The sequence below is a fragment of the Seriola aureovittata genome, chromosome 8 (genome assembly GCF_021018895.1).
Source record: "Seriola aureovittata isolate HTS-2021-v1 ecotype China chromosome 8, ASM2101889v1, whole genome shotgun sequence".
In the NCBI taxonomy this organism is placed as follows: domain Eukaryota; kingdom Metazoa; phylum Chordata; class Actinopteri; order Carangiformes; family Carangidae; genus Seriola; species Seriola aureovittata.
The window spans coordinates 22,822,493-22,846,548 of NC_079371.1; the positions used below are offsets into that span (position 1 = coordinate 22,822,493).

Below are 24,056 nucleotides of genomic sequence, written 5' to 3' on the forward strand. Positions count from 1 at the left end.
CAAATGTCGCGATACACGTAGGAAAGAGCTGCGTCTCCTTCCCTTACTGGCTCCCTCTCTTTTTGTTGCTCTTCAGTTTAATTACACAGCAGATTAGCAAGTGTAGCTCACTGCAGTCACATAAGGACTCCTGGAGGTTTGAAGGCCTATTTATGCCAATCCTAGTGTCTCTAAATTTAGAGGCACAGCAGCTTTAATGAGACCAAATACTGTAAAGTTCCATCGTCACAACCTCTACTTGGTCCCTCGGATCTATCCTGTTCATGTATATTTATTAGTTCTCACCATGAACTAGACTTACAAGTGTAGCTGACAGGTTGTTGGAAAATCACTCAACCACAAACCAGCTTAGACTTGATGCTTAACACTCATATCATGTGTTAATTAGCACAGTGAAGCACAGCAACAAGTCCACTCTCTACCACTTCAAAAGTTCTGAAAGTCTGTAAATGTGACCTCATATCACACGTGCTTATCATGTGCTCAACATTTTTTTCATTAGCTACACTAGTGCTATGGCTCTTTGGATGGCAATGTTAATCTGTCAATTGATCCACCACTTTGGTTTATGCTAGAATATCTCAACAGTTATGAGATGGATTGCCATAAAATTTGCCACAGACATTCATGGTCCCGTCAAGATGAATTTATGTAATAATCTAATCTTTTTGCATCAGGTCGAATTCCTAATTTGTCCTTTTGTACTTTTGTTAAGTGCCTGCAAAACTAATGACATCACATGGCTTAATTTTTGCAAGGAAATTTGACAAATAATTATTATTGTTTTATTTATTATATTTAAAGTATATTAAAATGTAAAATACTACAGTATATACAATAATACTTGAATAACAAGAATCCATGTCATATCAGGAGGAAGGACCGTCAAGGAACACAGAGAACCATATTTCATGCTTAAGGTTACTCTAGGGACGATATAAATTGCCTAAATTAACATTTTTGAAATGGAAACACATTGTCTATTCAAAAATACAAACAATCAACTATAGTCACAGCTTGTGTGCTGAACCATAGGCAGGGTTTATCATTGCTTACACAAACTAATGGCAGCCATGACATTAAATACATAGTACAATGTGTATTGCATTTCATTTTTTTTAATTTGTTTTAATTTAGATGTTTACATCCATAATTCCTTCCATAATCAACAAGATAAGTATAAAATGTCATTTTTGTAAATAAGCACCTGGCAAAAACAAACAGGCAAAGTGGAAGCACAGGCAACAATATCAATCATGTCTGAAGACAGATCATGTAGTCTGTTATCAATGACAGTTGTTTATTGCATTAAATTGATGAATAAGTGTGTAGTGTCTATAAACATGGCAGAGTATGTGCAGCTTGCTTATTGTGAGAGTTTTCAATTGTGTTTTTATTTTAAGTATTGTAGTTTGAAAATGAATGTTGAATTAAACACTTGATTGAATGATCACAATGAATGATATATTAGTCCCACTTCAATTAAAGTGTCAAGACTTTGTATCTGATAATTTGTTGAGAGCACAAAGCTTTTTCTGACACTTGAGCATTCAATTTCCAATGACACCCAGTACTTTCAATTAAGAGTGACTGTCTAAAAATAGAGGGCACAGCATGGGAATGTTTTCACTTCTCTCACAGATGAAGACGTGCGTGACTCTAACCTGTTGACAGGCCTGTCGTGTCTTGAGCAGTTTGTTAAAATAGCAGTAATTCAGAATATGTGACAGAGCAGCTGTTGCAGACTTGTGTATGATGAAATGAGAAGGAAATAGGGAAGACTGACTCTGGTGAGGACGATCTGCACATTGTACATATTTGCATTATTTATGTTTTTTAAATAATATTTTTTCACATTTTCATTGTAAATATCTTATTGATATGTATATATATATATATATATATATTATAATATAATTAAGCTACCTGACTTGTAGTACTTGCTTTTTGCTTTATCTTTCTTTATAATTTTCTTTTTTGTTATGTACCAAAACCTACTTGGCAATAAACCTGATTCTGTAATCTGTCTTTAGCTGTAAGTCCTCACTGTTCCTGCATATCTCACTGGAAACAGAGTTCACCAGTGGGAAGACTGGTTATCTCTCCCTGCAAGTTTAAACCAGCCAGTTTTGTCATTGTCGTGTTAATTGAAATTCACTGTCATGATGGTGGCAGTAGCCTTTCTCTGGACAAGATTGTCACAGGGGACAAAGCCAGTTTGAGAATCTGACCTCGCCCAGTACAGGGTCACTCCAGTTTGTACAGGGGGCAGTGAGGTCAGGCCAGTCTGACCAAACCAAAGAGTATCTGTATCGCCGGTGAGTTTCAGCTCGTCTTCATTATTTTAGCGTGTTACCATGCTAACATTTGCTAATTAAAAGTACAACTGAGGCCGATGGGGATGTTGTTAGTTGTCCAGGTATTAATGCAGAGTATTGGACAAATTTTAGTCTATGCAGATATACGGCATATATGCACTTATTTTTCTGTCAGCATTATGTAAACCTGCTTCTAAATCCCCTCTTATGCGCATCATTAAGTAGTGTGCTGAAAGCCAATTTCTTTTCCCAGGACGGTGAAGGCCTTGTGCTCATTGCCTTCGTTGGTTGGGTTGGTTAGCTTCAGGCATGAGGAGTGATGATTAGTTAGGGTAAGAATATCAAGGTAAGCCAATCAAACACAGAGTTGTAACTCACCACAGATCCCATGAGGTTAATTTGACTTTGAGGTGATATTTAGTTCAACAGACCAGACAATCCTGAATGCTCTGGGCTTACAAGTACAGTAGTTTGTTTACAGCACTCCCAAAAATAATTTTGAAATATCTTATTTTTAAAACCCTGAATTGCTTCGTCACTCTGAAATGTTAAAAATCAACAGATCTCTGGGTGAAACACCATGTTTGCCTCATGTTGAATATATATTATTCATGCATTAGGCCATGCATTAGTAGGACAACTAATAAAATAATGTTAATTAGATAATGGTGGTTGACACTGTCTGTTCCAAGAGACAGTTTACGAAACAAACTACTGACCCATAGACTGCTAGGAGATTCCTCTTGTTTTCCTAAACCTCACTGACACTTTGAGAGAGATCAGGCCATAACAACCTTCACAGTTGTCAGACGTTGTTTAGCTTCTATCATGACTGTTTGTGTCTAGACGGAGCCACTGCTATCATCTGTAGCAGGGGTGCCCAGAGTCTGATAGATAAGGGGGTACGAGGAAATCCTATTGTTCAAATCTAGTTGTTGTCAAGGATGAGCTAAGTAGGGGAAAGGACAAGACATATGTAATGTTAATGAGTGAGGTAGGTAAGAACATGTGACAATGCAGATTTTGGTGACCAATAGCATCTTTAAACATGACTGTTTAGGATAAAGTTTAACCTTATATGGAGTGTGGAGCTGATTCACATGCTAACTGTGTATTGCTCATCAATTTGGCTCCTTGGCGCCAAGCTTACGATAAATACTTCTGCCTGAGACACCTGAACTCCTGGTCACTGTGTTTTCACAGGTGAGAGAATAGTTCTTTATGTGTGGATGGACTTAGAAATAAAGACTAGTTCACTGAAAACACATAAGTATATCGTCGTCTCACCCTATAGTCTGTGGGCCAGTAATAATTGCAAAATTTGTGTCTCTTCTGTGGCTAATGTTAATTTCATAATGATCCTTCTCCCTGAAGACAAGCAGCAGATGTTAAGTGACAATGTGCAAATACTACTGGCCCATGTTTTGGGTGAACTAAATATGCAAGAGTAGTCGTACATATCAATGTTTGTAACACAGGGCATTTATCCCTTGCTGGACAGGACCATCAAAGTCTCTAGGATTCATCATCTGGCAATATGTGAAGTAGATTTCACATAGATTTTCACATAAATCAACAGTTGTTGAGATATTTCAGTCCGGATGTAAGTGGTGGGCCCACATTCATTCTGTTAATTAATCTCTGAACTTTACCAGATATTGTAAAGTGACACCAGTAGATACAATGTCTGTTTCCTTTATTGTGTCTGTCTCACAAAAGTTTGTTTAGGAGAATTAAGCCTATTCATGTAATGTGTCAAATAAATATATATTCAGACACAGAGGTGGTTTAATATTATAATTATTTCAACACAGAATTATGACGACTGCAATTACTTTTAACACCGACAAGATTATTAACTTTTATGTTTATGCATGTCTCCTAAACTATTGATGTTGACATCAATAACTTCCTCTCTCTCCTCTCTCTCCTCTCTCCTCTCCTCTCTCGCCTCTCCTCTCTCTCCCTTCTCTACTCTCTCTCCTCTCCTCTTTCCTCTCCTCTTTCCTCTCCTCTCTCCTCTCTCCTCTCTCACCTCTCCTCTCTCTCTCCCCTCTCCTCTCCTCCTCTCCTCTCCTCTCCTCTCCTCTCTCTCCTCTCTCACCTCTCTCCTCTCCTCTCTCTCCTCTCTCACCTCTCTCCTCTCCTCTCTCTCCTCTCCTCTCTCTCCTCCTTCCCCTCCCCTCTCCTCTCTCTCCTCTCTCCTCTCTCTCTCCCTCTCCTCTCCTCTCTCTCCTCTCCTCTCTCTCTCCTCTCCTCTCCTCCTCTCCTCTCCTCTCTCCTCCTCCTCTCTCTCCTCTCCTCTCTCTCCCTCTCTCCTCCTCTCTCTCTCTCCCCTCTCTCCTCTCTCTCACCTCTCCTCTCCTCTCTCTCTCTTCTCTCCTCTCCTCTCTCCTCTCTCACCTCTCCTCTCCTCTCTCTCTCTCCTCTCCTCTCTCTCCTCTCTCTCCTCTCCTCTCTCCCCTCTCTCTCTCCTCTCTCCTCTCCTCTCCTCTCTCTCTTCTCTCCTCTCCTCTCTCCTCTCTCTCTTCTCTCCTCTCCTCTCTCTCTCCTCTCTCCCCTCTCCTCTCCTCTCTCTCCTCTTTCTCCTCTCCTCACCTCTGTGCTTCTGAGTTTTGCCAAGTTGGTTGGTTATATAACCTGTAAATGAGAAGGTCAGCACCCAGCAGTCATCGCCATGGATACTTGGCATGGACACACACATTGTACATCTTGGCTGGTCCACTTTGGAGCCGCATGTGTGTGTGTGATAGTGTGTGTATCAGAAGTAGGGCAGCAGCGGCGTTACCTAACTCACCCAGAAAAGACATCTGGTTTAAGCAGCCCTCTCACTGATTACAGCTTCCTGTACACACACACACACACACACACACACACACACACACACACACACACACACACACACACACACACACACACACACACACACACACACACACACACACACACACATATACACAGGGACAATCAATCATGCACATGAAAACATTCACTGTACAGGCCAGCACACAAACATTTGGCTCAAGTTCTGGCCACACATGAGCACGAAGTCACATACGCACAAACGAAAAGCACACAAACACACAAACACACAAACACACACATGCACATGTGTGTAAATTCCAGGAGTGTCCAGTGAATGTGCAAGACACTCAGTTTAACTTCATCAGTTTAAAATGATGATGATGATGATATATTATATTAAATTCTGTGGAGTGAAATGGCAACACTAGTTAAAAGTAACCGGAGACGTCTCATTAGTGTGTTTTTGTTTGATTAGAGTGGTTAATTACAAAGTTTGAGCTGCTGATGTGTTTTAACATTCCTGTTTTACTTGAACGCAGCCTACAGACAGTCTGACCACAGTGGGTTTCACTTCATCAGCTGCTTGACAGTGACAAGTTTTAAAGCCTGAAAAACATTCATTTTGTCATTGTTGAAGAAACAGTCCAACATTTAAGAAAATATACTTATTTCCCTTCTTGTTGATATTTAGATGAGAGGATTGATTCCACTGTCATGGCTGTAAATATGAAGCTGCAGCCAGGTGAAACTTAACTTGGCAACATGACATTAACTTTACAACATGAAACTCAAAACTAAAACCACAGTTTGTCGCCTTCACCGGGTTGAACAGAGAAAAAATGTAGTATCCCTTTAACCGCATTTTAATTGTACATAAGGCTGTTTCTGCTGACACTTTATCTACAAGACAGGAAACTGCCTTTCCTCGCAGATGATTTTACTCTGAAAAAATCTTTCAAGTTATTCCTCTTGAATAAAGCCATTATGTTGGAGATGGATATTTTATGCTTCAAATATTCAAATATTTTCAAATCATTTGTTTTTTTAAATCAATTTATTTTTAAAAGCTTTAAGCCATTATACCATTGTTAGGAATTAATCATACAATAAAAACTCCCCTGAGGTTCATAAAACTCACAAATCACAACCTCTGTGTCCTCATTAGCATCTATGGCCTATAGAAAGTACCTGGAAAAGAAGAAGACATCCGAAGATATGCTAGAAGAAGAATGTACATGCTAATGTTTCCATCAGGCAGTTAGGCATGGTGATATATTGTGCAGTGGATGGCTCCTCTCGGTTGTTTTACACTGTAAGAAAATATATCAAATAATTGAAATTCATTCAGACGGATGACAAATAAACACATTAAAAAGTGATTTAATTTGTTCTTTACTGCACATTTTATGTACAAGACAAATTCTCAAAAGGCAATACAAAATAAAACAAAATGCATAAAACATATATAGTTACTGTGTGATAGATAATTAATCGATACGAAGGAAACTTTCATCTTGCAACAAACAATCTCCAAGTAGTTAATTATATCTATTGATTTATTTACACGCTTGGTTGTAATTGGAAAACATTTAATAACCCACAACACGCTGCCAACATGGTGATGCAGTAAAAAAATATTAAAAAGACACGACGGTCAGTGTAATGATAGTTTTGTTTAATTTCCTGAACAGCTGACTTTTTGGAGCTCTTAGATTTCTGTAGGACGCTGACAGACGATCTGGAGTTACGTATTAGAAATATCAAAAGAGAAAATTAAAAATATAATTTACACTGAAAACCTGAAACATGTTGGAGACACTCAGCACTCGCTAACACAACAAACATGGTTAGTTTAGTATCTGTGGATCACGTTATAGGAAATATATTTGTCTACAGAACCTGATACACAGAGGAGCCGTGACCAGAACTCATGACCAGCAGCAGTTAGTTCAGCACATTTTTTCTCCAGCTTAACTTGGATGTTGTCCCGTTTTTACTCTCTGGACATGACGATTTTCAGCATTCCTCAAAATGTGGGCATGTATCACTGCCTTAAAATAAACACACACACACACGCACACACACACACACACACACACACACACGCACACACACACACACACACACACACACACACACACACACACACACACACACACACTGAGACTGACAGAAAAACAGCACCCTGTCCACTCGATCTTCAGATGGACTAAAATGAATCGCCAACCCCAAGATTTAATTTGTCTCGTTCTTCTGTGAATAAAGTTTCCTCTGTATAAAATAAAGTGTCCTTCTTCCTTCCCTGAAATGTTATGTGATATCAGCTGGAATCAAAAACAATATTTACTGTTATATTTTCTGTCATTCAGGCACCTTATAGCATACTGAGACTGTTGAAAAACAAGAAAAATCTGGATCCACTTTAAGTGAGACGCGTTAACTTTACCCTGTCATTTAGAAAACACGACTGTACAACTGAAGGACGTGAAGAGAGACGGGGTTAAACAGAGCCTGTCTTTAGCTGCGTGATTGGAGAGTTTTTACCAATCTGAAGCCTGAAGCCAGGACAATAAGAAAACAACAGACAACAACAACAACTCTTTGTGTGCAAATGCATTCTGGCGCATCCAGACCCACTTCAACCCCCTTTCGGATGTGACCCTCTTCAGTCCTCTTTTGAGCCTGCTCAGGCCCCTGTACACCAACTTACTTAAACCCGGCCCGTCACTGTACGATCTGGGGCATCTCGCTCCAGGCTTTGGCCTTCTTCTTGGCCAGCGCCATCCATGGAGGCTCGTCCTGGGGCAGAGCAGGGGGAGGCGGGCCTCGCTGGGAGGACAGGCTCTGACCTGAAAGACCCGGAGCTCTCGAACCAGGCTTTTCCGGGGCGGTTCTCGATGAAAAAGAAGTGGGGGAGGCCGTCGTACTCTGGGGCTGGGGCGTCTTGGAGGAAGGTGCGGAGGAGGCCGTTTTGGAGAGAGACGGAGGACTTGTGCAAGAGGGAGATTTTTGGGGAACAGGAACCGGCGTAGGGGGTGACAGGGCTTTGTGGTCTGGGTTGAGTTGGGGTGGAGGTTTTGTGCTGGCCGGGGGAACCTGGGGTTTTGGAGGGACTGGACAGGGCAGAGACGGGGCTTTTGAAGGCTGAGGTGGCACTGGAGTTGGAGGAGAGAGAGCTCTCCTCGCCTCCTTCTCTACAGACGCTGAAGGCTTATTGATCTCCAACAAACTCACTGGAGGAAAAAAAGAAACACACACACACACACACACACGTCAAACACAGACAAAGTAGAGAAGCAGTGATGAAGACTGGTCTGATCTTTGGATGACTTTATAATCATATGAAAACTCATTGATCTTAGTGTATTTGCTGAGTTGTAATGCAACGTGTAGAGGACGTGAACAGAGGCTTTAAAACACGTCTACATAAGGATTTAATAACTGTACTTGTATTCTGTATAGGTAATGACTTACTGTATATATGCAATGTATATATAGACTTCCAACCATTCACCACTCATAATAATGCATTAGCTGCACATGGTATCATAATGACCTCATGCAAAGTTGATCTGTGTGCAATAATGGACATTTTAAAATATGAATGGAGTCTGTATACAGTGATCGAGATAGAAATACAATGGGTGCCTATGGGATTACTATTAAATAGTAAATAGTAAATAAAAACTCTATCAATCATGGCAGCCACCGACAAAGACTTACGCCTGATTTGAGCTGCAGGAGGAGATGCATACCAATAGTGTGTGATTTTCAGGAAGAGCTCAATAAATATGCAGTTCTATGCAAATGCAGGAACCTGTATCAAATTATATATTTAACAATAAATGCGTGGTATCAGGAGCATAATCAGTTTTGAGTCACAGGTGAGCGAAAGAGGCGCAGGAGAATAAGAAGCAATCACACTGATTACACAGCGGAGAGAAGAACAGTCATATTATGTAAAACAGCACAATTCATCAGTGTGGTGATCTGTGGTTTGTTTTCCCCCCTTTATTCTCTATTCTGCAGCGGGAGGATTTTACCATTCCCACATCTATAATTTGTATTCTTTAACAATTATACTTCTTCATCAATAAAAAAAAACCCACTGTATTTCGGTCAACTTGCCAGCCTGATCAGCGATGTCGGCTGTGATGTGTAATCAACACATCAGCTCAGCCAGCACACAATATGATTGTTAATAAAAGGTGAACCACGGTGAGTGTGGTGGGATCAGTTGCAGTGGCAGAGACTGAACAGAGGAGGGCAGCGTTACATCAGTCAAAACCAACCGACATGCAACAAGTCTGAACAAACAACAAGTGAAGTGGTCACTTTTAGAAACATCTGACGTGTGTTCATCTTGTAGAGCGGATTACATATGTTAAAGTGTACGAACCAAAATAAAGCCAGCTGAAACGCTCCCACGCTGCGACTGATGTGTTTTTTGAAAGCGAATCCAGTTTATTGACCTGTGTGTGTGTGTGTGTGTGTGTGTGTGTGTGTGTGTGTGTGTGCGTGTGTGTGTGTGTGTTCTGACCTTTGCTGTTGGATTCAGCTGTCTTGCTGCTCTGCTCCCTGCTCGCAGCCGAGCTGACGTACATGGGCAGTGAAGGCTTCCTCTCTTGTTCCTCCTGATAACAGAGTCACAGTCACTTATACAGGTTCTGGATAAATGCTGATGTCTAGAACACATGTGTGGTGATGTACTGCACATATGGAAGCAAGAGGGGACAAACCAACAGTGAAGACAATGATCTGAACGCAGTTCCAGCTGAGGACTGTATTTTTAGACAGTTGGAAACACAAACCTAAACACTGGTGTTTTTCTTTGGCCCGACTTCATGACAACTTCTGTGTCCACATAAAATACATGTATGACCACACACACACACACACACACACACACACACACACACACACACACACACACACACAGATTACCTTCTTGACTGTGATCTCATCCTGCGAGTTTTCCTTATAGATCTTCTGTTTCTGTTTGGCCACAGAGATCCAGCTGGGAGAATCGGGTCCACCAGAAACACCACGAGCTGCAGCTGGGTCTGAATCGATAACACAGCAGATACACTGTCACGCCAGGGGCCGATGTCTGATTCAACCCAAGTGTCGGACTATTACAGCTGAGCACCTTACTGTATGTGTAACACAGCTGTAAATCATTGTGTTTATGTACATACACACCTGAGATACGCTTGGGTTTTCCTCCACTGTCTCCATGTACGTCTGGCTTCTTGGGGAGGGCAGGCTTGTTACTGATTGGCTGACTTACAGAGGGCTTCACGCTGATTGGCTGCGGTGGCTCAGGTTTACAGCTGGTTGGCTGAATTGGAGACTCGATGGGAGACTGAATAAGAGAAAACCGGATAGTTAATAAATAAAGACTAACAAGCTAATGATCTGTTCCCTGCTTCCTTCATTGACTCCGCATTCAAACTCTATTTGTCTCATTTTAACAACTGCAGGTAGAGGATAGAGGGAACTAGCCAAACAAATATCACATATGTCTTTGCAGTTGCTGATTGGCTCATCAATATGCATCAGGCACAGGCAACTACAGTTTAGAGAACGTCATAAACTCCAGCAAACGTCTTCTCGGGAGTAGACGAGAACAGTTCAAGGTGTGGGCTTGATCCTATGTATGTTTGGACAGGGGCTCCGATGACAACATCTTGATTTTTTTATCTACGATTTATTGCTGATCGTGTGTCTTGCCAATTAAATAGATATATGGACTGATGTGATAGATGTTTTGACCATTTAGTTATTATTATTATTATTATTAGGATTTAAGTATTTTGTGGCTGTAATTGTATTTGGTACGTGCAGGGACTGGGCCCCTGCTCACAAGCTTTTGAGGCTTATTGGGGTGTCCCATTTTCACCCATTGCTATTATCATGTTTCTATACTTATGTTCTATTTTCATTTCTGATATGTGTGAAATTAAATAAATGAAATCATAAAACATTTAAAACCGCACTCAAAAACAAGCAGTCAACCACAACAACAACAACAACAACAACAACAACAACAACAACAACAACAACAACAACATCACAGTCAGGGGTCGTCACCTCTGCGTTTTCCTCCTCCGAGCTGAAGCGTTGCAGAGCCGACGTCTTCCTCAGCCGGACTCCGAACGGATTGTCGGGGTTTCCCTCCCCCACGACCGAGCTCTCTGTAGGTGGGAGGTGGAAAAGTTGGTCTGTGGTTGGATTTTAAGTCAAACAGACATTTCAGCTCATGTGACTGGAAAACAGAAGGTGTGGGTCATCGTGAAAATGGGACATGTGATTACAGCTGAGGACACTGAATCAACCCTGGAAGAGACAACGAGAGAAGCAACTTATAAAATGATACCAATAATCATGTTTAATGTCTCTACCTTCTGTGCTCGCAGCAGCTGAGGTCTGAGGTTTAACGGAGGATGGAGATGCATTGCTCTGTGGTTTGGCGGCGGCAGCGGCGCTCTCAGCGTTCCTCGCTCTACCAGGACTCAATACCAGCTCAACCTTAGTTGAACTCGCTGGCTCTGCTTTCACAGCTGGATCCTTCTTGGTTGTAGCTTCCACCTCCTCAGCTCCGTGCGCTGTGAAGGCAGATGACGCAGAGGAGACGCAGGCGGGTGGAGAGGAGGGAGGAGTCAGACTTTGTGATCTCTGCCAGGCGGGGGCGACGGTGAAGCGGGCTTTACTCTGATCTGAACTACTGGACGGCTGGTTGACTGTTTCCTCCACTGAGGCAGGAGGTGTGGCTTGTTCTTCCAGGGCGGACTGTCTCTCTTCTTCTTCTACTTCCTCCACGGCGTCAGCTCGTTCTTCATCTGTGGATGCTGCATGTTGTTCGTGAGAAGGTGACCCGGTGACATGTTCTCCCAGATGTCCAGCGGTTGGGGACTGTGGGAAGAAAGGTGTGACTTTCTCGGAGCTGGGAGAGACTAGATTTATGTGGATAGTGGTGGTGCTGGTCTTACTGGGAGAGACGGTGCCACTCTCTGGAGACTGGGTGTCATGGTGTGACTCTGGAAGAGACAAAGAAGGCAGCTTGGAGGAAACAGTAGCTTGTTCTGTGGCTTCAGATTGATCTTTTTCCACTTGTTTGGTTTCTAAATAGGAGTTTTCTACATTTTCTTGTTCGGTTTCATCCACATCAGGTTGGTTTGTTTCTTCTTCTTCTGATCTTTCTTCTGATTGGTCAATCTCTACACGTTCCTCTGCTATCTCACGGTTTTCTTGTCCCTCCAGCGCTTTGGCGAGCACTTGATCCCCCAGTTCTGTCGGGGTTTCATCATCACTTGTGTGTTTCGCGGCGTACACAGTGTCGTCTGCACATTCATCTGCCTCCTGCAATGACATGGCATTTCCAACTTCTTCAACTGCTGCATCATAGAAGGTCTCCGTCGCTTCCTCTGCGTCCTCCCTCTCTTCCTCAGTTGCCTCCTCTGCCTCCTCCAGCCTCATGCTCACTTCCTTGGCCTTCACCTCCTCCTCGTCCTCTTCTATCTTCTCCCATCCCTCTTCCTCCACCTCTGTCTCTTTCTCCAGCTCAACCGCCTCCTCACTCTCTTTCTCCTGTCTTTCCTCCTGTTCCTGGATGTCAGTTTTTCTTGTAAGTATATCATGTATCTCCTCAGGTTTGACTTCCTCCGCCTCCTCTTCCTCTGCTTCTACTTGTTCTTCTTCTTCTTTGTCCTGCTGGAAAACAAAGGAGAGAGGAAAATAAGAAAAAGCAGAGATCTCTCTCCACAATTGTTCCCTAACCTTAACCGCTTTTCATATTGTAACCATGACGACGCACCTCGTCTTTTCAGGCCAAACCACGATGTTTCCTTGAACCTATCCAAGTTGTTTTCTGACCTAAATCTAACCAAAGCTTTAACTAAAAATGTCACATCATAAAATAAACATATTTTTCAATGTGGTTTGCAGCAGTTTTGGAAAGCACGGACAAATGATGTCATCCTCCCCATCCCACCCTCCTCTCAGTGTCGCTCTGAAGTGCAAGGAAAACAACGTCTTGGCTCTTGAGATATGGAGGACTTACTGGATAATGTGAACACTGTGAAAGCTGTTGCTAGTAGTGACAAACCCACAGAAAATTATCTCCTGATTCTACAGTTTCACACTTCACTTCTACAGAGTGTTTGAGCCTCTTGAGCTTATTGTTTTAATTTAAAATGCTTTATTATTCAAACTTATTATGAACTTATTAATACTTGTTCTGAAACGTAAAGTAAAAGTAATATTTGGTCACCGTATCAGTGTCATGTACAAGAGGTGCAAGTAGTCATGACAACTTTTACAGTTCAGTAGTTGGTAATGATAATATTTTAAAGCTACTTAAATCACAATACTAGAATTAATCAGAAATACATACACCAAGTGGACTGAATCGTTCCACAACTAGTTCTTCTTCTTCTTCTTCTTCTTCATCTTCACTTTTTGCCTCTTCTTCTTCTTGACAGGAAGGAGTGGAATCCTCCTCCTCTTCCTCGGTGGTGTGACCCACCAGACGGGCCGAGGGAGCAGTCTGATATCCGACATGCTCATCCACCTCTGCGTCCTCTTCCTTCACCTCCTCCCCATCTTCTATCTCTACTTCTTCTTCTTCCTTTTCCTTTGTCACCTCCTTCATCTCCAGGATGATGCCCTCAGTAGCGACGCCCAGCGAGGAAGATGCGAGAGGAGTTTTCAGGGAACTCAGTACCTCCTGTAAGAAGGAGCTCTCCTCCTCCCTGTTTTCCTGGACTCCATCTTCTTCTGCTCTCAGTGCCAACTCACTTCCACCTCTGTTCTCCTCTGCGCCGTAGGAAATACCTGGAAGGCTGAGTAGATATTCTCTTGGACCAGCAGGGGGCTCTGGTGTGACTCTGGAAGCAGAAATCAAAGACGTCAGATTGCCAGGGGAAGATAACAAAAATAATTCATACTGTGAGGAGGAGAGAACAAGGAGGAAATCATGTGTAGTCACCTGGGACTGTCCAGAGAGGAGGCTCTGGAGCTGGGCTTGGAGGAGGGCAGGGGCTGGGCCTCGGGGGCTTCCTCCTCAGTGAGACTCGGCTCAGGAGGAGAGGAAGTGTCCGGGCTGTGAGAAACATCCTGTTCAGCTTCCGGCTCATCCTCTCCCTCCTCCTTCTCCTCCTTATCTCTCAACAGGGATTGTCTGGAATGCTGTGGTTGCTCTTTCTCCTCTTCCTCCTCCTGCTCATCTTCATCCTCCTCCTCCTCCTCCTCTTCTTCTTCTTCTTCTTCTTCTTCTTCTTCTTCTTCTCCTTCTTCCTCGTCCCTCTTCACTTTTGGTTTCAGGTCATCAAAACTTACAGCTGGATTACAGGCAGAAACAAAAGGTCTCAGAGATCGATCTGATATCACACAGTAGCAGCAACATTATGGAGGTCTGTGGCTGCCAATATTAAAATGAAATTAATTATTTTAGATCATAGATTTTAGATCATTTCTAGTGTAACAGAAAATGTTCACAATAACAGGATTCTCCCAGGCCTCGTTTTGAAATCTCTCAATTAACCATTATGTAAACTCAGGAAATGTTACATTAGTGCAATTAAAGTTTTAGATCGTAAATAGTCACGTTTCACTGTTCTTATAGCAGTCACAGGCTCAGGAACAAACTGAAAAGGATTTATTTGAATGATAAATTTGGCAGTCATTTTTCATTTTCCAATCGCAATTTAAATATCTGTCATACCTCAAACATACACCCCGATTGGATAGAAAATTTAAATTTGATTAAACAATAAACTTTTTTAATATTGATAATCAGAGACTTCAATACATTTGATTTGAATGAAATAAAAGCCTCCTGACCTTCTGTCATCTCTTCTTCTTGCTCCTCCAAAGCTTCTGTTATAGAGCTGTTCAGCATCTCGTCCACCACAGAGTCTCCCTCCGTTTTCACCTCCAGCCTCTGCACCGACACAACACATTAACAATGACGTCAGCATTGTCATTTACCACTCAGACCACCATCAAGTTATCAAATCACTGATGGAGTTAGAGAGAAGATTCAAAATCTACTAAAGTGTCAGTCATCTGTGCTGCTGAGGTCCACCGAGCAGAGCACCGGTTCTATGGCTGATCCTAACCTCTGGCCCCACCCCTTCCTTTTGATCCAGCAAAAAGGTCATACACATTATTTATAACACGCATCTTGGAATTGGATAAAACTGAATATTGAACACTTCACTGTTCGTGACTGGATGAACCTCAGACTGAAGAGGCACACGTGAACATTTTGACCCCATTCATTGGGTTTATAAATGTGTAAATGGCATAAAATTGATAAAAAAATATTGACTTGATTTTTGTAGAAAAACTGAGCTGTTGCTGCAGCAGGCAAAATGTGACTCTGGGGAAGAGAACATTTGCAGAAGATTAAAGAATGATTCCCTTTTTACACACCCCGGGTTTTATGTGTTTAGTTTTGGTCATTGTTTCTATTGGTAATAATAACTCTGTGCTTTTCGTGTAAATGGCTGAGGTATAGTAACACGTCAATATTGCTAAAATGAGGCCTGGAGGGGCAAGAAACAGGCTGTACACAAGTCCAGGTTAACCGAAGCCGAGGAAAACACCAAAATTACAACCCAAACTGACTCATGACAGTTTACAGACTGACTTCTTAGTTTGAGTTTGACCACCAGTACGTATTGTGGCTGTGCACACACAGTATGTCCTCTGGGATAGGGGACTATTACTTTTGGTTTTACTTCCAAAAAAAAAAAGAAAAAGTGATTAATTTGATTCGGTTAAACTGCCGGTTTTTCTTGTATTTCCCCAGCTGTCGCAGTGATGACAAGATATCTCAGATCTCAGCCATTACCATGAAAGAAGTTTCTGATAACTGAATGAAACAAAACTATTAAATTAAAACTCATGTTGTAATAAAGTGAGCTGGTCCTTTAAAAGACATGTATTGGGTGTATTTGTGATAGTGTCAGTATATTTGCATGTGTGTGAGTTTCTTACACTGGCAGGTTTCCTCCTGTTGCAGGCTTTGTGTCTCAGGCCCAGCTTGTGTTTGGCAGCAGAGTTGTCCAGACAGGCGAAGGGACTGGCCGGCTGACTGAAGTCCCCTGGAACCACCAGGGGGCTCATTGCTCTACTGGAGGCTGCACAGGACAGCTGGGAAGACAAGAGAGACAAACAAGGACAGAAGGTTTCGCTAAAAAGTTTCACAATCAAATTGTTTCACAGAGGAAATACTCTTCAGACATTTGTGAATACAGGTAAATTACCCCCCTGCTACAGCTGGACTCCAAACAACCAGCACTCATATACATATGTGTGTCATCATCTGGAGAAGCTACGCTGACAAAAACCAGGATTTGTCCACCCATGTCCTGAGGAAATGATATCCACGCGCCACTGTATCCTCAAAGTCTGTCTCCCATTGTTTCCCAGTGGAGCAGCTCCAGACACAGCTGCTCAATTTACAGATTTGAGTCATCACTCTTAGTCTTGTTTCCAGCGTTATGAAACTTAACAGCCCAGCATCGGGCCTGGAAAGAAGGGAGTGTTTTGCAAGTGTGTTAAAAGGTGGATTTTCACTTAAACGATGAAGGCAGCTGATAAAAAAAACCAGAGGAAATAAAGCGAGACCAACAGCGAGAGAGTGAGAGAAAGGAAGTCCAGCTGTATAAATATTAGCTGTCCTTATCTGCAGGACCAACACTTACTTTCACATTCACGTTTTGACTCATTTCAACCTCCTCATTCAAATTCTTCCCAGTTTGACACCTCAACACACGCTCGGGCTAACTAAAGGATTGCAATGACAGTTTTGGAGAACTAAATTCTGTATTTGGGAACTGTTTTTACCAAAAATGCTCAAAAACTGTCCACAGCGAGGTCTGTGAATTGGGGGAACTTGCCCTTTAAGACTCACATTCAATTATCTGACTCAGACCTGGACTGGGAGAATATGTGCCATCCACAGGAATATGAGCACAGTTCTTCTTTGTTGACATCTAGATTTGTTTATTTATGGAGATTAACGTGTGTGTGTGTGTGTGTGTGTGTGTGTGTGTGTGTGTGTGTGTGTGTGTGTGTGTGTGTGTGTGGCAAACTGAGGCAGATTCTGAATGCTAATATAACTACAAGCAGACATGCTGACTTCCAGAGAAACCAGTGGAATGCACTCTGAACACACACACACACACACACGCACACACACACACGCACACGCACACGCACACGCACACACACACGCACACACACACACACACACACAGTATTACAGTGAGAGAAAAGAGAGAAAAGGTCAGAAATACAGACAAGGAAACTGAGAAAGAGGGAGAAGGCTCTCACCAACACACACACACCAACAAACACACACGTGCACACACACGTGCACACACACATGCACACACACATGCACACACACGTGGACACACACACATGCACACAAACATGCACACGGACCATCTTCAAGCATCACACACTAAGCACATGACAGCTATTTACTGTGCTACAATAACAGTATGTGTTTGTGTTTGTTACTGCATGAATCAGAGCTGAAGAAGAAAGTTTAACTCTCAGATGGAAATCTGACTTATTCTATTTAAGAAAACTTTTAATTATACTATGTGTTTCCAGACAGCACATAAAACACCGGCACAGAAACAAGGATATGTCTATTCAAGTTTCAGTCCCATGGGAAGAAATGAGTTGATCTAAAGTTGTTTGAGGGACTGTTTCTTTCACATACTTCATCTTCAGTCTCACAAATTGATCTTAACTTAATCAAAAGCTCTATTATGTCTCCTGCAGGCATTTTTAGAAACAAGCCATAGGCTATACTCAACACTGCAACAGTATTGCCTTATGAGCCTGTGTATATTCTCATTTGTCCAGGTCATAGTATCCTAAAGGAGTTTTTTTAAATCGAAAACAACTGGACTAGGTTATTTGTCTGGCTAGGACTGGTCCTGACCAGTCCGGACCAGTCCTAGCCTGGTCAGATGCGTACACGAACTGATGAAGCCTCTTGGATGAGAGGTGAAACGTCTTCCCAGACAAATAACCTAGTCCAGTTGTTTTCGATTTAAAAAAACTCCTTTAGGAGTATTGCCTTATAAAATTGATATGACTTAACATGTTAGCAAACAGTTGCTCATTTACACATCCAGCAGACATGTAGTAATATTAGCATTCATTAGACTCAAGTTTATAGTCACCTAATGAATCCGAGTCCAATATTCACTCTCCTTTTAGCTCTGTTTTGGTCTCCAGATAAAAAATATACAGCTCTTAGCGGCTAAATGCTAAGGCTATAAACTTAATGCTATGTTCACCAGCTAGTCGCCAGCTTTGTCTGTCAGCTTTTGCCGAGGTAGCATACAGTGGGTTTATCACCCCTTTTTGGAAAACTGCTGCTTGCTCCTGCTAGAAAAGATGCTGATGTTGAGAGCGATGAGAGTTAACCAAAACAAACAAAACAATGAGCTGAAAGATGCTAAAATGCTCCGTAGTTGGGTAATAATTCTCTGGGTTTGTTACCACAAGTGACTCCTTTAACATTTCTCACAGTTATTTGATCCATTGCTAATATAGAAATTTTGATTAGTGCAGATGGAACCATAAGATGATATGATATTTTACTCACAAACTGAAGAACTGAGCACTGTCCTTCCTATATGTCGAAAAAAGCCTGCACTCTTTCTATTTACAGTAAATATATAAAGACAGACCCAGATACTTTGACCAAGTTTAGGCTCATATGGATAAACTGTCTTGCTCAAAACAATAAGTGCTGCAGTGAATTCAACTTCATTTTCATTTTAAAATCTCAAAAAAACATTGTGTGTCTCCAAGAAGTCTGTCATGAGTTCTCAGTGGATGGAAAAGCTCCAGAAAATGCCACTGCGACTGCAATTCATAAGTCACTGCAGTCCTCCTTGACCACATTCCTGTGTGTGGAATGCACTTAAAAGGGGATATTTTCAGGTTTTTGCATGCATGTCTTTGTAGCTGGCCATTTGTGGTTCTCTTCAGTGGGAAATGAGTGCCCCAAAATCCTTCTGAAATTGCTAAAACTGCACTATTATTAAATGCTCATTTGTCATACTTTGCTGACTGTGCTTTTAGCCCGCATTAAAGCCAGCGAGACTAAATGGATAGTTGAGATTTTTAGGACATTTGTCCTATCACAAATTGGCACTACTTTACGTCCATCCATAAAGTACTCATTTCAGTGAGCTGTTTTAACTGACCGTGTCGTTAGGGAGCAAGTGTGACATTTCAAGTCACATGGGCTGACCCACAAGCACACACAGTAGGTCAGGAGACTGACATAGGGTAAAAGGGGAAGAGAGTAGGAAAGAATAGGGATTAGGAGACTGATAAAAGTGGAAGAGAGAGGGGGGAAATAGGGAAAAAGATCCAGTCTAATCACTGAAACACTACCAAAACCCCCCCTGGCTTTTGGTAGTGTTTCAGTACTGGATCATGAGATGTTTTTACCATTGTAGTCACCTGAGGCAAATGACACAATCACACAAAGCTCCACACTCAAAACAGCCCGAAGGTTCCTCCTCCTGGTCTTTATAAATAACATATCAAACCATGAGATCACTAGGATCTCTGTTTGGCTGCTGATGGGGAATTCTCCCACAATGCTGTGGATGGTTACTTGTTTAGCCTCACGTATTGGAGTTTAGATTCAGTTATGAAGTTATGGATTCAGTCTTGTTCCTTGAAGCAGATATTTAGCATTGCAGTGTGGGAGTTACGTTTTCAGTACGTGTGTCCAACATATTAAATTCTTTGTGGCAGGAATTTCTAAATGAAAGACTGGATTTCCTGCCGTGAGCTCCTTTTGTTCCCGACTTCTTCCTGGACTTTTGACAAACCGTGTCCATAACAAACCAACTGGATCAAGCTGATTTAAAGGCCTGACAGAAGAGGCTCAGTCAGTCACCTGTAGATGAAACTTAAAAGCTGCACTTATCAAAGATTTTTTTTCTTTTTGGTGATGATCTGATCAAAAGATGACATGTTGTATCCCTGTCTCTACACACTGTCTGTATATCTACTATCGCGGTCAAATAAAAGCAAAAAAATCATAACATAATTTCTCTGTCTGTTGGGAAGTTGTTTGCTAACATGTCAGCCAGATGTCTTATGAGTCAATGCTGGCGGCGCTGAAGACTACACGTTTGAAAATGAAAAAAATCTGGCAGTGCAGAAGGAAGTGAGCTTCCCAGACATCTGTAGCCTACGCTTCAACTTTACTTGAGGATAGCGGCTCAAGGTTACATTAGCTGCAACTAGCATAAAGCATCCAAATCTCTGACCAAACTACGGTAATGTAGGCGTCAGGTTTTGACGAGGAAGAAGAATGTATGGAATAAAAAAAGGTATCTCCGATTTTGATGCTTTTGCTTGTGTTTTAGGACCCACACACAAATGTAATATATGTACATATATTGAATTTCTATATATGACACTATGTATATGTAAAATAAAAACATTTGTGTAGAAACTATATATGTGATCTATTAGAAGTTGGAACCATATATTGACATATATTTCTAGCCCATACAAATGTGTATGTTTATGTATGCAAGCTTATATTGTAGACATGTTATGTAACTATATATCCATCCCAAAGCCTGTCAGTATGTGTTGTTATATACAGTATGGTCCAAAATTAAAAATATATATAAACATTTTTTACAGTTTTAATAAACTTGCATATATAAATCAAATAAATATCATTAACATACATGGTCACAACATCTTAAACCAAATAAAAATTCATCATATAGACTTTTTAAAATGTATTTACATATACAAATTTTACAATGGGTATTTCATAAATGTTATGAATATATATCTTCATATATCCAGAGGATGTATATATGTGATAGTAATATAAGTGACATATATGGTAACATCACTCTTAATATGGGGACACACATGTCATGCTAAAAATCGAGGAGTATTGTGTGAGTAGTGTGTGTTTACCTGGTCGTCATCACTGTCTATTCCCTCCAGACTGATCGAACTGTTCCTCTGAGCCTGATTCTGAGAGATGGAGAGAGAGAAAAAGAATATGTTTAATTGTGGTAGCAGTGCAGTCTGCAGCATTCAGGAGGACGTAACAGGAGGAAATAACATGTGTTACCATGACTGTGTGTAGTGTGGTGTATTCAGGCGGACTGCAGGGTAGACCGTCATCCTCAGACATGGTTCCGGCATCATCTGTCTTCTTCACACACATCAGGGATGGAGGAGAGCCCAGTCTGATGGCCTGCTTCAACTGGAGCTGAAACACAATCAGGCCACTTGTATTTGTATGTACTGAATGTATTTAATCGGTCTGAGAATCAAACACCTGGAACATACACTTGCAGATTTTACAGAAGGGGGTTAAGGAGTTTTCCAGAATTTACGTGTGTGTAGAGATGGAGAAGAGCCTGTTGAATAAACAACAGCTTTATAAAAATAAATAAATACATAAATAAAACATCCTCACCAGTGTAGATTATATATCATTAACACGGATTGACTTTTGAGGAAAGTCAGCCGGCACTCACCAGAGAAAGTGTTTATTTTAGCCACTGTGTGTGTGTGTGTGTGTGTGTGTGTGTGTGTGTGTGTGTGTGTGTGTGTGGGGTGGGTATCACAGAAACTCAAACTAACAGAGTTGTTATCGGCCTGTTACGTGTCGCACTGTAACAGTCACTCAAGGACTCATTGACTCAGGCGCAAAGCAAACACAGGACAATACAGCTTTTCTTTAACCAGACCGAACACTGGCACATGCCTGGTCCCTGATAAAAAAGAAATACACACAGTTTTCAGTGTTAATACTTCCATGTTGTTACAGTCACTGTGAAACAATGACAAACAGAGGAGCTCCAACTCTAATAAGGACACAGGAATAGCTTATTTGAACGTTAGAGGTTGTGCTAAGAAGCTAAAATTGACATAGACACAGACATATCTTTATGTTTTTGTAGTCAGATAACTGCACATTAATCTGACTTTATTGTGCCTTATTGACTTGATTCATGATTTTAAAATGTGCTAATAATGCAGGTATTTGTGACAAAAGATTAAAAAAAAAAAAAAAAAAAAGCCTCTGTACTGAACTGTCCCTCCTCCTTTAATTTTGAAAAGACTGACAAAGCATTTCCTGTTTTTCTCTTTTTTATTACCTGTGTGTTACTCGTTTTTATGTCAAATGATTTTGCTTAGTGAATATCTCCACTGTTACAGGACGTGCTAGCAAAGCTGTTGGGTAGCGTCCGTAAGCCTGTTTGGACCATCCACAAAATCTAACATTAACGTCAGTGAGTGACCGATACACGTTTCACAGTCCTGGACTGTTCATCAGATTTTAATAACTACGCACCCAGTAACATATTGATCCTTACATAATGTGTTTATATTTGGCTCTGGAACAACCTCATTCGGCTTATCAAACAGGCAGCCCAGCTCAGAGTGAAGATTAAGGTCAGGAAATCTCCATTAGATTGCTTTCCACAGTAAATTCAGTTTATGCAAATAAATTAATTAGCTTAACTATGAAAGCCTCAACATTTATCTATGATATATGTCTGTGTTGTTTTGCTTGAAATTTGTTTTATATCTACAAACCCTGCACCTGTGTGTGTGTGTGTGTGTGTGTGTGTGTGTGTGTGTGTGTGTGTGTGTGTGTGTGTGTGTGTGTGTGTGTGACTGACGAATATATTCCCTCTCTTCTGCAAACATGCCCCAAACAAATGCTTTCTCTGTATTTTAGCTACAGGAGAAACTTTTCCTTTTCAGCAAATCCCCTTAAGACGTAGTTTTAATTCTCACTCCCCTGTAGGTAGCTTAGTGGAGCAGTTTAACTGGAGGTCACTCTCTCTGTCTGCGTCTCACGTCTTCCCGTTTTACACCACTGTTGTGACAGACAGTCGTCCTGTCTGTCTGCTTTTCTTATCGTCATCCAGTCATTTCATTACGCTTTGACACACGCTGCACTCGTGACCTCTCTTTGTAACACACATCAGCTCCGCCTGCCTCATCTGTCACGTTGACCACATCATAAGGCATTACACTTAGTAGCGGCTCTACGATGTAAGTGCAGGCCTATGCCATGCTACATTCACATCCCCGAGGTGGAATCGCACTAACTAAATATACAGGAGATCAGCTGGTGCCACTCTGGTTTTTCTGTCAACTCCCTTATTGATCGATACTGCTCATGACAGCTGAGTGCAGCACAGGGTCAAAGACGACCTCACGTCCAAACAAACAGACTGTGCTTCTTTATTCGTTTATTATTCCTTATTAACCCCTGCAGTCAAATCCTCTTTCCTCCTTCCTGCCTCCACAGAGTCAGAGGTCAGGGTCACTACACATCCTCGGCATCAGAGGGATTTACTACCTTACCTACCTTACTACCTCTTAAGGAACACACTCACACACACGAGAGCTCAACCTGGGCTCCTCTCGTCAAACCGTATTTCACACTAAAAGACCAGCTGTGCTTTTTATGTGTATTCACCTGTAGTGATTTCACTTTCCCGTGAATGCTGTCCTGAGATGCCCCCAGAGCCTCGTTGGCCTCCGATGAGTCAGAAACAAAGACAGAGTCATGTGACAAGGCCTTGCTGCCCAGGCTGATCTTTGACCTTTGGGAAACAGGAAGAGGAAGAAATAAACAAAGCAGAAAGGGACGTTGCACAGCTTCTAAAACAAAGTAAACAAAACAAAGAGAAATGAATACAGGGATGCCCTGATGGGTCACTGGTTTGAAATGAATATCATAGACTAACTATGACGTGGGTTTAAAATTCTTAAATCTGCAAAAGTAATTTCAATTACCGATAAAGTGACATGTTTCTTTTCTTTTATGGTTTGTTTTCTACTGATGATTACGAGGAGGGAAACAGAATAGCG

At 41.5% G+C, this 24,056-nt stretch overlaps 1 protein-coding gene across 3 annotated transcripts in view; it reads right to left on the minus strand.

Annotated features, from left to right (window-relative positions):
- Positions 1 to 6,487: 6,487 nt before the first annotated feature.
- The window catches only part of zgc:66433 (uncharacterized protein LOC321250 homolog), a 47,114-nt gene continuing 29,545 nt past the window's right edge, over positions 6,488 to 24,056 (minus strand). For 2 of the 3 annotated variants that reach the window (XM_056382664.1, XM_056382666.1), the window contains exons 4-16: positions 23,662 to 23,788; positions 21,289 to 21,429; positions 21,129 to 21,188; positions 16,128 to 16,283; positions 14,967 to 15,066; positions 14,113 to 14,464; positions 13,519 to 14,011; positions 11,528 to 12,836; positions 11,217 to 11,320; positions 10,326 to 10,488; positions 10,068 to 10,186; positions 9,664 to 9,757; positions 6,488 to 8,356 (exon numbers count right to left, since the gene is read on the minus strand). In XM_056382664.1, coding sequence (XP_056238639.1) covers positions 7,848 to 8,356; positions 9,664 to 9,757; positions 10,068 to 10,186; positions 10,326 to 10,488; positions 11,217 to 11,320; positions 11,528 to 12,836; positions 13,519 to 14,011; positions 14,113 to 14,464; positions 14,967 to 15,066; positions 16,128 to 16,283; positions 21,129 to 21,188; positions 21,289 to 21,429; positions 23,662 to 23,788 — 3,727 coding nt within the window. In that variant the 3' untranslated portion in view covers positions 6,488 to 7,847. The remainder of the gene's footprint in view (positions 8,357 to 9,663; positions 9,758 to 10,067; positions 10,187 to 10,325; positions 10,489 to 11,216; positions 11,321 to 11,527; positions 12,837 to 13,518; positions 14,012 to 14,112; positions 14,465 to 14,966; positions 15,067 to 16,127; positions 16,284 to 21,128; positions 21,189 to 21,288; positions 21,430 to 23,661; positions 23,789 to 24,056) is intronic. The other variant, XM_056382665.1, reaches the window with a different exon arrangement.